We start from the raw sequence: 15,092 nt of genomic DNA, 5'->3' as shown, positions 1-15,092 counted from the left end.
CTCTCTCTCTCTCCCCCCTCTCTCTCTCTCTCTCTCTCTCTCTCTCTCTCTCTCTCTCTCTCTCTCTCTATATATATATATATATATATATATATATATATATATATACTTAGGCCTGTGCTGACCAGAGGCACAGGAGGCGTGGCTTCTGTGTGAGTGACTGCAGTGTGATCACTCTGTCAGTGTCACAGACAGCTTTGCATTGCAAATGTTCAGCCTGACTCCATTCCAATGCAAACAAGCCTCTGCTTTTTCCACTCCTCCAGTAGGGCTTGTTTATCTACAGCAGTATGCTCTTACGTCATGCGGAGGTTTTTCCTGGGGTGGATATTTCGCAATCTGATGAAAATTTAAAAAGAATGTTGTGGCGTTTGCACGTGTGAATTTTTTTATTTTTTGCAATTAGAGGTTTTCAGTGTTGGATATTTTACTATCTGATTGATGTGGTGGAGAAGTGAAAGTGCGTTGTGTGGTTGTTTAGCAACATCTCTCCACTGTTTCTTTGGGAATAACTGGAAGCAAGCTTTGGAAGATTCGGTTTTAGTTTATTTACGTTTCTGGTTTCCAACCTTGAATAATCCCCTTCTGCTTTTCTGACATCTCTGCTATCCTGAAGCGCACTGCTAGCTTAAGAGGCAGAGTCATGTGACGGGCCTGAGGGGCGAGATACCCTCTGTGTGGCTCATCCCTTAGTCATCCAACCACACGCATGACTTTTGAATATATTTATATAGCCTGTAGGACGACACTCTACTAATTAGTGTGGTCGCAAAGCAAGCAACACCATTCTAATCATGTATTCTTCTACCACATTTTTGGTATTTATCTCCTCCAACAGTTTTGGAGGCATAGAATCCAACCAATAGCAAATAGTGGCATACATCAGTAAAGGGCGATATCCCTGCCATTAGAAGAAAATCATTATACTTTGTTTTTTTACAATTTTTTAATAATTGTATTATTGAATATGGAAAGTGATAGGGGCCTAGACGCTAAAATGAACCACCTCAAGCTGAACACCTGGAGTTATCAAATCAGATTATGTAAACCGGAAGTGGTATCCAAAAAGCTCTGTACCGCTCATAAATCTTTGGTCTGAACTGGGCTTTAAGCCAAGGTCAGCCCAAAGATTGGCGACTTGCGGTCAAACCTGATCGGCCACATCCCCTCGTTGAGTTTTCCAAAGAAATTCTGAAACTTAGTAGCTGTGTTCGAAATCGTTCCCTATCATGGATGTAGTGCACTAAATAGGGTGCACGCCATTTTGTAGGGTGTTCGAATTCTCAGTGGTCCACTATATAGGGCACTATATAGTGGACTTAAAATAGGGTACATACGATGTACCCTGCATGTTACTCCCGTATACCAGAATGCAATGCGGTCGTCATTTTCCGGAGGAGAAGAAGAAGCTGAATAACCGCGAAAACGAATACATTTAATGATGGAGTCTCCGGCTTTCGTATAGAAATGTCAAAAAAAAATTGGGGATTTAACATAGAAAATGTAACATTCAAAATTAGTTTAAAAAAACTTGAACAAGGAAATGTAACATTCAACATCAATACAACCTCCAGCTTTCCTCGTGAGTTGCCCGGTTTGTTTACATGATGTGGGCGCATCTGTCTGCGTCACACAAATACCCGGCGCATTTACTGACGCAAATGACGTTTAGAAATGTTCAGCAGTGTCCGAATTCTCGTTCCCTATTCCCTATATAGTGCACTATATCATGCACTATATAGGGAATAGGGAACGAGTGTATAGGGAACGATTTCGAACACAGCTAGTGTCTGAGCCATATTCGACATGCTTCATCTTTTTGCCTCAAGGACACATAGGGCCCTATCTTGCATCCGGCGCAATTGACTTTCTACACTGACGCATGTGTCGTTGCTAGTTGGCAACTGGCGCAGAGCGTTCTTTTCCCTCCACCGCCACGCGCCTGTGAATTAAGGAATGATCTTGCGCCCCAAGGAGCGGTTTGGCGAAAGGCGGAGGCGTGTTCTGGCGCAAACGTTCCCTGGTGCCGTTTTGCAGTTTCAGAAACCACTTGCGCCACAAACCAGGAAATACCTGGTTTAAAGTCAGTGGCGCGTTGGTCAGATGCTATTTTAAGGGCGCATGCATAATGTTGCTTGTGCACCTTGCGCATACACTTTGCTTCTCTCATCTACCCAGCCACACATTCTTAGTAAATGATTTGGGAAAGAACAGCTGATACAGCGGTAATAAGTTGTACTTTTAAATCAATGCATCTGCAAACACCGTACAGCAAACACATATTTTCTTGACACAGACATCGTGCACAAGCCCATAACTTTTAGGATTGATGAGTATTTGATCGTGAGAAAACATTGTTTTACCGCGAGTGAGTGTTAAAAAGAATGAATAAATGCAGGCGCGCGCGTGTGTATGTGTAAAAAATTTATGAAAGCCGGCGCGCGTGTGTGCGTCCATCTGTTTAAACACACGCAAACTAAACCTGTAACGCATAATACAGTCCATGGCAATGTATATTAACGGGGGGACACATGCATATTGGGAACACAAGTCGCTAACGATAATGAATGCATACAATACTGGTAAGAAACGATTTTTGTTAATGCATTGCGTATATCATTAAATATAACCATAGCTACCGCATATCATATGTGTGTTAAGTTTCTTTGCCGAAAATTTATTTGAGGAAGAAAACACTATTCCATGTGTCAATTAGGCCATGTTATTTGGCCATAAACTGAGCCATTTGAATTTTGAAATTCATGTAGTCATGCATCTGTCTCATCTGAGACTGCAAACGTGCTGTCAAAATATCAACTCGTCAGATTCAAGTGCGCTGATGGATCTTAAAGGGGATGGGAGATGGCACTCTCATTGGTTTATTGCACGTTACGCCCAAACCACACCTACGGGTAATAAGGCTACTTCAGACCAACCCTTTTTAGATTTGCGCCGGGCGCAGTAGTCATTTATGCGCCGGTAAAATAGCAACATCGCCATAGAACCGCCCACAAAGCTACTTGCGCTTGGCGCTTCTCACTTGCGTTTCAGACCGTTAAAATAGGTCTACCTTGAAATCGTAAAAACTGACCCGTAATCCTGAATTACCCTAAATTTGTTACACATGCTCCTTAATCTTGCCCAACCTAAAATACTTTTTTTTAAATTCTGTCAGTAATGTCTGAGTTATGGTCGAGGTATCCTCAAATACTAATGCGAATGAGCCGCTTTTATTCTATCTTTCACAAGTCAGCCTCAGAGAACCTGAGAGATCTGTGTGGTGCCCATAATGGAGGGCCCATCCATGCCCTCCCCCTAATGTAATGTGGAAAGGTTTACATTGATACCTTAAACAATGAAGTCCCATTGTCAATTTCAAATGACCACTGCGGCAAATGAAGACTGCAACGGGCTAACACATGGCTAGCTTTAGCACAATAGCCCTCCAATAGGCGCACCAATAAGCTGAAAACATTGAACACTTTAATAATACCTTTAATACCTAATGTAACATTTAACATAAAAGGAATTTGTAAAAAGCAATACACGTTTTCGTTGGTTGGCAAAACATTATGTGGAGGCAGATTAGAATTGAGTGATTATCTTAGGACCCTCTCATTTTGTATAAACTGCTCGGCGGGTAGGATTTGTTTTGCTTCTCGGACCTTCAAATGAAATGATCATTCGATGTCCCTGACCCTAACCCTAACCCTTACCCTAACCCTAACCCTAACCCTGTCCTGGTAGAGGTAGATACCGAGAGAGACCCTGGACACAAAATGGCTGCATGACCCTTCTTTCTAACTCTTTGTCGTGACTTTGCTTGCTGTCGGCACCGAGGTGTATTTCCAACGTTGAAAGGCAACGGTTGACGTTATACAGAGAACCACTGCAGACAATAGCTTATATAAATTGTAGACGCTGGGATGGCTGGTGTTGAAAGGGGTTGGATGGAACAGCCTAACCTGTAGGCATCCTGGAGCAGGAGGCCTAGCCCTAACTCCTCCTTAATGACCTGTCTCTCCGATTCACTGTAGAGCTGAAATACAACAACGACCCTGGGCGTCTCACCTGCTAAATGAGCGAAAGAAGTGAGCTAGCCTCTCTCTCCGAGGTCCCCTGTTGCATCAACAGCGCTAAACATAACTCACGCTAGGGTGCACTCGCTGGCTCCCCGAAGGCCCCCCCCCCCCCCCCCCCCCGTCACCTGGTTACCAAGCAACGTACCAGTCTCCCAGTAGAGCGCCCCTACCTGCCTTGGCACCTGGCCAAACCCCAGGGTCATTTATTGCGCACAAGAAAGTGGAAGACATGGGAGAAGAAAGGGTGAGGTGAGGTTATCTGTGTTCTTAATATCTACCGGCAGGCCTCCGGTCACACAGCCATGAGGACTTACGGAGGGGGAGAGCGGCACTTCTATCGCACCAATTAGGTGTCTTGGAATAGATTAGTCTGAATGGGATTTATTATATTATTAATTTGCACTTCATTTCTATCGCTCCTCACCTCCTCCACAAAGGTTTTGAATGAAGAACAAGAATCTTTTATGATTTCAAACCCTCTTTGGTGTCAGAACAACATGGGAAACAAACTGAGGCAACCGCAGAAGTTTGACCCTATCTATCCACGCTTCGTTACGATGATGGGCCAATTATTTATATCGTATTATTCGACTCATTAAAAGATGTCTCCATCATAATACACGATTTCAATTTCATGTTCCAAATCAGCCCCGGTGACATTCGTTGGGTAGTTTTCTTATCTAATTGTTTTTAGCATAACGCAAAAACAATTCCAGCAAAGGGATGGTAGCTGGTGTTTATTTCCTTTGTGTCCCAACATGCTCCCTCGCCCTCTATCTCCCTCCATCTGTCAATGTATCTCTATCTCTCTCTCTCTCTATTGCGAGCTAGACAAACCCATTGGAGGCCTAAGCGATTAATTATTTACCCCAGCAATGAAATGCCAAAACCGAGAGACACTCGCCGCCGCTGAGAAAAGGTCACACATATCCCCACACAAATAACACAACACACACGACACACTCACCACAGTGATGGATGACAATAAGGGCTTCATGGGCTGTGGAGCCTGGAACGTCCAGGGAGGCCAAGGGCAGAGGAGACAAGACACACACAAGGAGGAGAGGAGGATGCGGTGTGTGTGTGCGTGTGTGTGTGTGTGTGTGCGTGTGTGTGTGTGTGTGTGTGTGTGTGTGTGTGTGCGTGTGTGTGTGTGTGTGTGTGGGTCTGTGTGCTTGAGTTGAGGAAGTTAAGTTACTACAGGTTATTAGACCTCGTCTGTTAGTGTGTGGGTTCACCAGGTGTGTGTGGGTTCCCCAGGTGTGTCCTGGGTTCACCAGGTGTGTCCTGGGTTCACCAGGTGTGTGTGGGTTCAACAGGTGTGTGTGGGTTCACCAGGTGTGTGTGGGTTCACCAGGTGTGTCCAGGGTTCACCAGGTGTGTCCAGGGTTCACCAGGTGTGTCCTGGGTTCCCCAGGTGTGTGTGGGTTCACCAGGTGTGTGTGGGTTCACCAGGTGTGTCCAGGGTTCACCAGGTGTGTGTGGGTTCACCAGGTGTGTCCTGGGTTCACCAGGTGCGTGTGGGTTCACCAGGTGTGTCATGGGTTCACCAGGTGTGTCCTGTGTTCAACAGGTGTGTGTGGGTTCACCAGGTGTGTGTGGGTTCACCAGGTGTGTCCTGGGTTCACCAGGTGTATCCTGGGTTCACCAGGTGTGTGTGTTCACCAGGTGTGTCCTGGGTTCCCCAGGTATGTGTGGGTTCCCCAGGTGTGTCCTGGGTTCCCCAGGTGTGTGTGGGTTCCCCAGGTGTGTCCTGGGTTCACCAGGTGTGTGTGGGTTCACCAGGTGTTTCCTGGGTTCACCAGGTGTGTGTGGGTTCCCCAGGTGTGTCCTGGCTTCACCAGGTGTGTGTGGGTTCCCCAGGTGTGTCCTGGATTCACCAGGTGTGTGTGGGTTCCCCAGGTGTGTCCTGGGTTCACCAGTTGTGTGTGGGTTCACCAGGTTTGTCCTGGGTTCACTAGGTGTGTGTGGGTTCACCAGGTGTGTGTGGGTTCACCAGGTGTATCCTGGGTTCACCAGGTGTATCCTGGGTTCACCAGGTGTGTGTGAATGGATGTCTGGATGTTTCTCATCTTATTGTGTCAAAGTCTTTTCTAAAAGCCGTTCCATCGTTTGATTAGATGTCTGAGTTGTGTATTGTTTGAGTAGTTGAGGGAAATTAGCGGTTATTAATTGATAATGTTTGTTTCTTTTTTATAAAAATCTTAATTGTGTCCCCTACAGCTCCACCACCCAGCTGGCCAGATGGGGTGCCGATGCTGCAGAATGATAAAGAGGTGAGAGAGCGGGTAGCCCGTATAATGCACAGTACATAATGTATGCATTATATATAGTGTAATGTGGACCTAGCTCATGTAATATCCATGTTGGGGTCCATATGACTGTCCCGTTGAGATGAGTGTTCCCAACTCCCAGCAGAACCGAGTCTGATACCCCGTGTCCAGAAGTCTGGCCTTGCCTCCAAAACCCCCTGACCCCCTGACCTCTGACCCCTGACCCCCTGACCCCTACCTGCTCCATGCTGTCTCTGAATCAACTCTGAGTCCCTTCAGATAAAATCATCTGCCAAACGCTGAATAGCATTATCCACGTTCTAACCTTCATCACTGTCCTCTTCATCGCCACCTGGCGCTAGGCATTGCATTTGTTCATTGGTAAGAAGAAAGACAAAATATTGCTAAGCTAGGAGAAGACGCTACAGATAGACGCTAAGTGCTATCTTTAAGTGCCAGGACCTACGACATAAAATAAGTGCGTAGGAGGGGGGTTTATAAGGGAGGAGAAGGGGCACTTACGCTCCACAACGGAGACATTCATCCATCTTCACGTTATCCCTCCACCCCCACCACGCTCCTCCACCCTCTGCTCCTCCACCTTCCCCCTGATCCGTTCAGCGAGCAGAGCTGCAGAACCTCCCGGATAGGGAGCAGTCCATCCATATGAAGGAGCCCAGTGGTCGACTCTGTGCAGTATCTCAAGGTCAATGCGCCCAAAGGTCGCTCAGATCTCCACCAACCCACCAACCCCTTCTGCTGTGAGCACACCTGGATGGATGCTCTGGTGGGGGGGGGTTGATGGGGTCGTCGATTCCCTTATTGTTGCGCCTTTGAGAAAGAGAGAGAGAGAGATTTAGATTGAAGATGAATGAAAGACCTGGTTGACATACCAACAACATAATCCCTTCTCACACACGCACACACACCCTGGCTTGTGTAGCGTGTCACGTCTCTGGACTTAGCAGTGTTGGTATTTTGCGTTTGGCCAGGTGGTATGGTGGGTTACTGGGTCAACCAGCGCCAGTCGGCCCCTGGCCCCTGAGAGCCTTAAAGAGCCTCATTGTGATCATAAAAACCATGACAAGAAATATCGGGGCCCCTAAATCAGTTTCCATAGCATAACTGGATTGATTACGTGTTTAAAGTAGTCTTCTAGGAATTTACAGTTTATTTTTTACTTGATTATCACTGTGATTCACTGGAAGTCTGTGGAAGGGATCTCAGAGGACAACTTGTGCCCACAGACTTATACTATTGTTACAATGAAATACAGTAGTTGAACTCAAAGAACAAGCAAGCAAGACTGCAGCCAAGTTTTTCCCCCATTTTTGAAAGGAAGTTCGTACAAAGGACCTAATCCAAATGACTCTAACTCTTAATCTTTGACCCTGATGATATTTGAACTGAGTAGATGAGTGCTGCGAGACCAAGGGTCAGTACCATGGTTCTGTTATGGAACTGGTGTATTGTTCTGTCCACTCTGGGCTGTGCATCGAGACGTCTCCAGCCTCTTCACACTGCAAGCCTTAATGCTCCATTCACATCCATGGTTTTGATTGGCTGTTCACATCATTCTTTAAAGCGCGGCCACTATAAGACTCCGGTGCGAAATGCCCGCATGCGCAAAATAACAATGACTAAAGACGTCATACTCTGCCGTACGGGTGACCTGTTAAGGCAGTGTTTACCATCTGGTTGTTAAGTTGATGTGCAGTGGAAGCCAGCCAGTTCCTGAGCAGATGATATTGAGTTTTCTGGGAGGAATGAGGGCGGCTTCTGAAGTGTGTGTGTGGATGATGAGTCAGAGCAGTGAGTGGCGGGGTCAGGACGTGGATCGCTTCACTGAAACGGATTTCATCCACAATGGATGAAAGGATGTCAAGCGGTACCTTAAACTACATCCCACTCTTAAACCCTATCTCACTGTCCATCCACTGCCTCCATCCAAGCTCTCGCCTGTGCTTTTCGATGTAAGACTTCATGTGAAAGTGGCCCAGATCAGAATGTAAGGATCGGATTCCGTGTGTTCTGTGCTGTTCACACTGTTAGGAAATAATCAAGTCACATGTGAAAAACATCTTTTGGCACTGAAGCCCCTTGCTCCACTTTTGTTGTCAGTGTGAACTGCTCCAAAAATATATTGAAATGTGATACCAGTGAATACAACGGACCCGACAGCTAGATACAAAGAAGAAACACGGCAAACACCAAGCCGTCAACAAGGCAACCATTTCACATCTGGGCGCCAGACGTCCTTAAAGGTTGATGGTTGGGGCTTCAGATGACACTGTGCGTCAGAGGGGCCGTTGAGACCCCTACAGCCGCCAGGGGTCCCGGAAATGGTCGGGGGTCTCTCTGTTTAGAGGAATTGGCGTGAGCTGGATCGGCCCTGCCGAAATCCTTCTTCATCTTTGCTATGAAAGACTATTTGTCCGCCTTATGAACCAGGGGCCAGGAGAGGTCCCCCCCCGGCAGCTTGTGTTTCCCTCCGTCTGGATGTCACCCTGCTGCACACCCAGTGGAGCGAGAAACGACAGAGAGATGAAAACACTCATTCTCAGCTTTCTATTGGGAGCACATGGAGACGGATAGGTGCTTACAAACGTGTCAGCTTGAGATTCTGGTGTAGCGTGTTGGGATGAGTGTTTTTGTGTGTGTGTGTGTCTGTGTGTGTAGGTGTATTTTTGCATGTCAGTTTGTGTGTGTGTGTGTGCGTGTGCGTGTGCGTGTGTGTGTGTGTGTGTGTGTGTGTGTGTGTGTGTGTGTGTGTGTGTGTGTGTGTGTGTGTGTGTGTGTCTGTGTGTCTGTGTGTCTGTGTGTGGATGTGTGTGTGAGTGCCCATGTTCATCAGTTCCTAGTTCTATAAGTTGTTGCGTCTGTCTCAGCACTTCTGAAGATGTGCGAGAGAGAGAGAGAGAGAGAGAGAGAGAGAGAGAGAGAGAGAGAGAGAGAGAGAGAGAGAGAGAGAGAGAGAGAGAGAGAGAGAGAGAAGATAAATTAGGGGCGGGGCTATGAGAGTGAAGAATGTCAATCAATAAGATAAATCAAAAAGATAAAAGGAGATGGTAGATATGAGAGAGCGAGAGAGGGCGGATATTGACCCTGTGGTAGGAGCACTTGAGAAGGGGAGCCGTCGGGGGCATGTGATGGTGGGCGATGAGCGTTGGATGAACATAAGGCTCCCTCAGCAGGAGGTGTCTGTCGGTCCTACCTTTATATTCTACATTTCCCCCTCTCATTCATCTACGTGTATGTGTTTGTGTGGGCTTGTGTTTTTGTGTGTTCGTGTGTACGTGTGTACTTGTGTCTGGTGAAATAAACATGACTATTTTTCTTTTATAACTACAACCTAGACGACTTAAGGACCACCATTTTCAGGAATTTGTTAACATGCAATCATCCGTCCCTGCAATACACGTACTTGTGATTTGCCTTTCGTCGAATCCCCAGTAAGCGCTACAGGTCACATGACTATCCAAGCCAATCCAAGCAGGGAAAGCTGGGCCGTGTTAACATGACAACACAGCAGCATTCAGAGGCTTCATCTGTCAATCCGTCAGTCAGCTGCCGCCTTCAGCGGTGTCTGGAGTCAGCAGGCCTCAGAGCACAGCAGGTGTATCTGTAGGACCTGGCCTTGATGGATGGACGGTGTGCTGAGAGGGGAGAGGACTCTCCGGGGCGTGTAGCGCTCTGGGCGGTTAAAGCACCTTCTGTTTCAAACCCTAACTCAAACCCAAACCCTAACCCTAACCCTAACTCAAACTCTAGTCCTAACTCAAACCCTAGTCCTAACCCTAACCCTAATAACTTAAGACGAGCCTTCCCTTAAGACTCCATTTTAATAACTATGACCCCCCCCTCTTCTCCTGCTCAGCTACATCTATGACCCCTCTGCCGTGGGGGAGCCGGGGAAGAGCGAGCTGTCGGGGTCCGGCGGCCGGGGGTCCCTCTACCAGCCCCGGGGCCCGCCGGGCGGGGCCGCGGGGGCCCGTGGCGGGGACCGGCAGAAGGAGGGCGTCAGCAACCTGGCCTACAGCAAGTCCAACGAGGGCACCCTGAAGCTGGAGGCCGACAACAACCACGTCAACCGGCTGCCCGAGCACCAGCCGCCCCCGCGGGCCCCCGGCGGGGGCGCCCTGTACATCATCCAGCCGCAGGCCCCGGGGCCGCGCTGGACCACCGAGGAGGCCCCCCGGCCCAGCCAGGTGCCGGTGTACCCGGAGCCCCCTGACAGCGGGCGGCGGAGCGAGCCGGGGGGCTGGGACACGGCGGACGAGGACGAGGGAGTGGGGGGGACCCCTGAGTACCGGGGGGATGGCGAGGGCAGCGCGCTGTCGGTGGAGACCCTCACCAGCACCGCCAGCGGGTCCTCGGCCGGCGACGCCCCCCCCCGCTGGCCCAAGGCCGCCGACGCCTCCACGGCCGAGAGCGGCATCTCCATGACCAAGAGCGAGGACGAGGAGGGGGAGGACGAGGGGGAGGGGCGGCGGAGCCAGGAGGAGAGCGAGGACGTCCGGAGCGTCACGGACTCCATGGTGGCCGAGGCGCTGGCCGCGCTGGAGGCGGCCACCGCCGGGGAGGAGTTTGAGTGAAGGGGGCGTGGCCTAGCGCTGGAGGCGGCCACCGCCGGGGAGGAGTTTGAGTGAAGGGGGCGTGGCCTAGCGCTGGAGGCGGCCACCGTCGGGGAGGAGTTTGAGTGAAGGGGGCGTGGCCTAGCGTTCCAGAACATTGGAAGGACGTGGAACCCCTCGGTGGAACAGAACACACATATATAGATCTTATATATATATATATACATACACACACACGCACACACACATATGTATATATACGTATGTTTACACAACATCAAAGACTCAAATTTGCCAGAAGAAAAGACTGTTTATTTTCTTGACCAAAAGAGCAGAATCATGAAGGAAGTACATGAAGGATATTTATCTGTTCTTGTTCAGGGCAGTTTCACTGACAGCCACAGAAGAAAGGAGCGTTTGTAGACTGTGAGTAACGCCTGTGGCAGTCGTGCCCTGTTGTAGCGTTTCCTGATCTGAAGTCAGCGTATCGCAGCCCTCCATGGACCGGAGACTGAAGCACGTCCTTCTGCCATATCAGTACTGCCTGCGTACAAACAGGCCATGGAGAGCTGCTTAATTTTCCGTTTTACAATCTATACATCTATGGATTTAGTGTGCTAAATGAACTTAAAGTCAATGTGCGGCCAGCATGTGAAAGGACAGAGGCCTTCTGAGATGCAGCACGCAGCCTTAACGATGCGTGTTGTGTTTTGTAACTTTTCTATATCTTTTGTACATCGTTTGCCCCTGGCACCATGTTCTAGATGATGTCTTGGCTCCAGGCACGATGCCGTTGTACTGTACGTTAGGACCACGCAGGCCTTACCCAACCCTGACACTACATACATGCTCAGCCTGTTCACCTCTTCACCACAGTCAGTCCATCCGTCAGGTAACTCAGCAATTCATCAATTAATCAGTGTGTGAAATGTCATCACCATTGGCCAGAATGCCCAATAACTAGTTACCAGACCCCAAAGACGTGGATTCACACAGTGAATGTCTGACTACATGTCTGACGACATCATCCATTAATTACCTAAACAAAGAATATTAGAATTTCTGAAGCTACCGCCAGTTAACATTCGGGATATTTGTACTTAATCAAAGACTGTAGTGCATATTTTATTAATAAATCGATTATCACAATTATTTTCTTATATTAATTCCCTTACCAATCAATGAATGGATGAGCCAATCGGCATGGTGATATTGGACTGAAATAAAGAGTCCACGATAATGACGACCTACGCAGACAGGAAGGTCACCGATCAAAGGTCAGTTGAACTTGTTGACTTCTTTCCCCTTCTCACTCGCATTTCCCAGCCAGATATGACTGCAGCTACTGCAAATATGGAAAGCTAGTGAGTTAGGGGCCATTTGTTTCCTCAGCTTAGCGTTGGGCTGTACACAATATAGCCATACTCATTAGTGGGTTTTCCCCTCGTGTTAGGCCTCTGTGATGAAGACCTAATACCGAGGGATGAGGGATTTTTACACAGAGAATATTTTTCTATGAAGGACCATGTATGTAGAGATCCCAGCTCCCTCGGCCACGGCCTGTTGAGAGCCCATCATGGTGTGGGGTGGGGTGGGGGGCAGACGGTTTGAGCACCACGCGTTGGCCTGAAGCCGACCAGACCAGTCAGTCAGTGAGGTCGGTGTGAGGTCATCAGTCGGACCACATTGGTGGCTTCCTTGTTCCCGTAGCGCTCGTAGTCATGATCACGTATTGGGCCTTTAGGTTAAGTCCCTTCCTTTGAAAGCGGTTCAGTCGTATCCTGTTCCTGTTCTTCAGAGAAAAAAAAAATAATAAATATATATATATATATATACACATGTATATGATATACGTTACCCTGTGAAAAGAAGAGACTTCATGTTTTTGTTTTTTCTAGTTATTTGTCTGCCAAAATCATTTCTACGTTATTCTTTGTGTACACGTTGTAAAATAAAAGTTAATTGAAAAGAAAGTGGTAATTGTACTGTCGCAGTTTATTTATTTTCAAATCTTAAGACATCTAGCACAGGGCTCAGGCGTCCAACCCGCCTAGCGAAAGCTCCCTGACGCCCCCAGAGAAGGCCCCTGTGTTAATGAAGACCCCAGGGCCAACTAAGACATGGTGGTTACAGAACACACCACACAAGAACACACTTAGGGGGCAGTGACTGAAGCCTCAGACGGGCACAATGTATGGACTCTTCCATTTCTGTTTGCTCTATCCACCCCACTCCTCCACCACCTCCTCTTACCATCCACCCACCTCCACATCCTCAACCTCCTCTATCCATCCACCCACCCACCTCCTCCTGCTCCTCCTCCTCCTCCTCCTCCTCCACCTCCTCCTCCTCCTCCTCCACCTCCTCCTCCTGCTCCTCCTTCACCTCCTCCTCCTCCTCCACCTCCTCCTCCTGCTCCTCCTTCACCTCCTCCTCCTGCTCCTCCTCCACCTTCACCTCCTCCTCCTCCTCCTGCTCCTCCACCTCCTCCTCCACCTCCTCCTCCACCTCCTCTCTCCACCCACCCCTCTCCTCCTCCTCCTCCTACACCTCCACCTACTCCTCCACCTCCTCCTCCTCCTCCTCTCTCCACCCACCTGCTCCTCCTCCACCTCTTCCTCCTCCACCTCCTCGACCTCCTCCTCCTCCTCCACCTCCTCAACCTCCTGCTCCTCCTCCTCCTCCTCCTCCTCCTCCTCCTCTGCGCTCCCCGACTGCTGTAATTGCTCCTGGTGGCACATGGATTACAGCCTGTCCCTGCGTGGAGGCTAAAAGCAGACTCCCGCCTTAGTTAGATTGTGTCGTTCCTCAGAATGACGGGCAGATGTTAAAGGGATATTTATGTTTGTTTGACTCCTATGGGGAGACTGGGAGAGGGGGGGGCCTTTGCCTTCCTCGTTTGGTGTTTTTATTTCTGGTCAAACCGTGACTCATTCCTCTCTATAGTTCGGTGATGGGTGGGGTTTGTCCACTGAGCCGTGGAGAAGCACTAGTAAGTGTCCCTAGTGGTCCATTAACATTACCAACCGCTTGAGTTACTTTCCACAGGGAGAGGAGGACGTTGGAAGAGATTAAAACAAGTCGGTTACTTTAGTCACTTATGGTTAGGGTTAGTTGGTCAAAATACAAATTGTAAAATTGACATTGTGTTTTGTTTTTTTATTGTGTTGTTTAGTGTGTATCCACACACCCTTATAGCGTGATGTTGAAGGATGTTGAAAGGTCTTTCGTTCCAGAAGGTTAATTTAGATGCCATTTTGCCAAAGTCTCTCTGCAGATAAATCTCCCTGCTTCCTGACTTCCACACAGCACAAAGAAACACAGCGGTGTACGGCGTTGGTGTGCGATGCCACAACGTACAGCACTAGGACCCAGCCCCGCCCTAATGTCCAGAGGCAACAGACATTCACTGGCTCTAGTGGCTGGGGATGAGAGTGCAACATGTGGGCTTATGGTAGATATGTAGTCTGAAAAAGAGGGAGCTTGTAATGAATTAAGCCACACCATGAGAGAAGGGGGGTAACTTTATGCATCCACATTTCAACACATTCACAAAAAAGTAAGTTTGGGGTTTGAAACTCTTTTTTATTTTCCACATAATCTTCCTAGCCTTCACTCGTCGTCTTAGTGTCAGGGGGAGAAGTGCAGTGAGAATACTACTGGTACGACCTCTCTCCTGCCCCCCAGAGCCTTCCGTCTCCCCGCTGTGTGTTGTGCTGATCAGCTCCGTTGGTGTGCCGCTGGAGAAGGGCCCAGAGGTGTGTCCTCCCTCCCAGCTCCACTGTTTGTTTTTCCCAAGTCCGTGTTAGCGTTAATGATGTCATCCCTAGCTGCGCCGCCGTGGCTACTAGCCTAGCCTACCTGGTTTGTGTCCTCAAAGGAACCGCTCTGCGTTTGACGAGAATCCCGTGAGACAGAAACACTTTGTAGTTCCTAGTTTGTGTTGTCCCAATCTCAGCCCACCAACAGGGGTCCCTGGCCAAGATAACAACCCCTACCTGCTCCGTATAAAACCCACGTCCGTTAGGTGCACTACTAATGAGGCAATAGTATTAGGTGTACAGACTGCTTGAATCAGTCTCAGATGTATTGGTAGGCCTGTTCTGGGTTCTTGTATTTTCCAAGGTAGCCTATATAATTTGCGCAAATAGATTCCATTGGGA

The 15,092-nt window shown here is 48.6% G+C and overlaps 1 protein-coding gene across 1 annotated transcript in view; it reads left to right on the top strand.

The window, feature by feature from the left end:
- The window catches only part of zgc:194930 (uncharacterized protein LOC557813 homolog), a 28,639-nt gene extending 15,737 nt beyond the window's left edge, over positions 1–12,902 (top strand). The window contains exons 2-3 of the mRNA XM_060077018.1: positions 6,306–6,358; positions 10,233–12,902. Coding sequence (XP_059933001.1) covers positions 6,327–6,358; positions 10,233–10,950 — 750 coding nt within the window. The 5' untranslated portion in view covers positions 6,306–6,326 and the 3' untranslated portion in view covers positions 10,951–12,902. The remainder of the gene's footprint in view (positions 1–6,305; positions 6,359–10,232) is intronic.
- Positions 12,903–15,092: the final 2,190 nt, after the last annotated feature.

The sequence above is a fragment of the Gadus macrocephalus genome, chromosome 17 (genome assembly GCF_031168955.1).
Source record: "Gadus macrocephalus chromosome 17, ASM3116895v1".
In the NCBI taxonomy this organism is placed as follows: Eukaryota; Metazoa; Chordata; class Actinopteri; order Gadiformes; family Gadidae; genus Gadus; species Gadus macrocephalus.
This window is presented reverse-complemented; position numbering and strand designations above follow the sequence as displayed.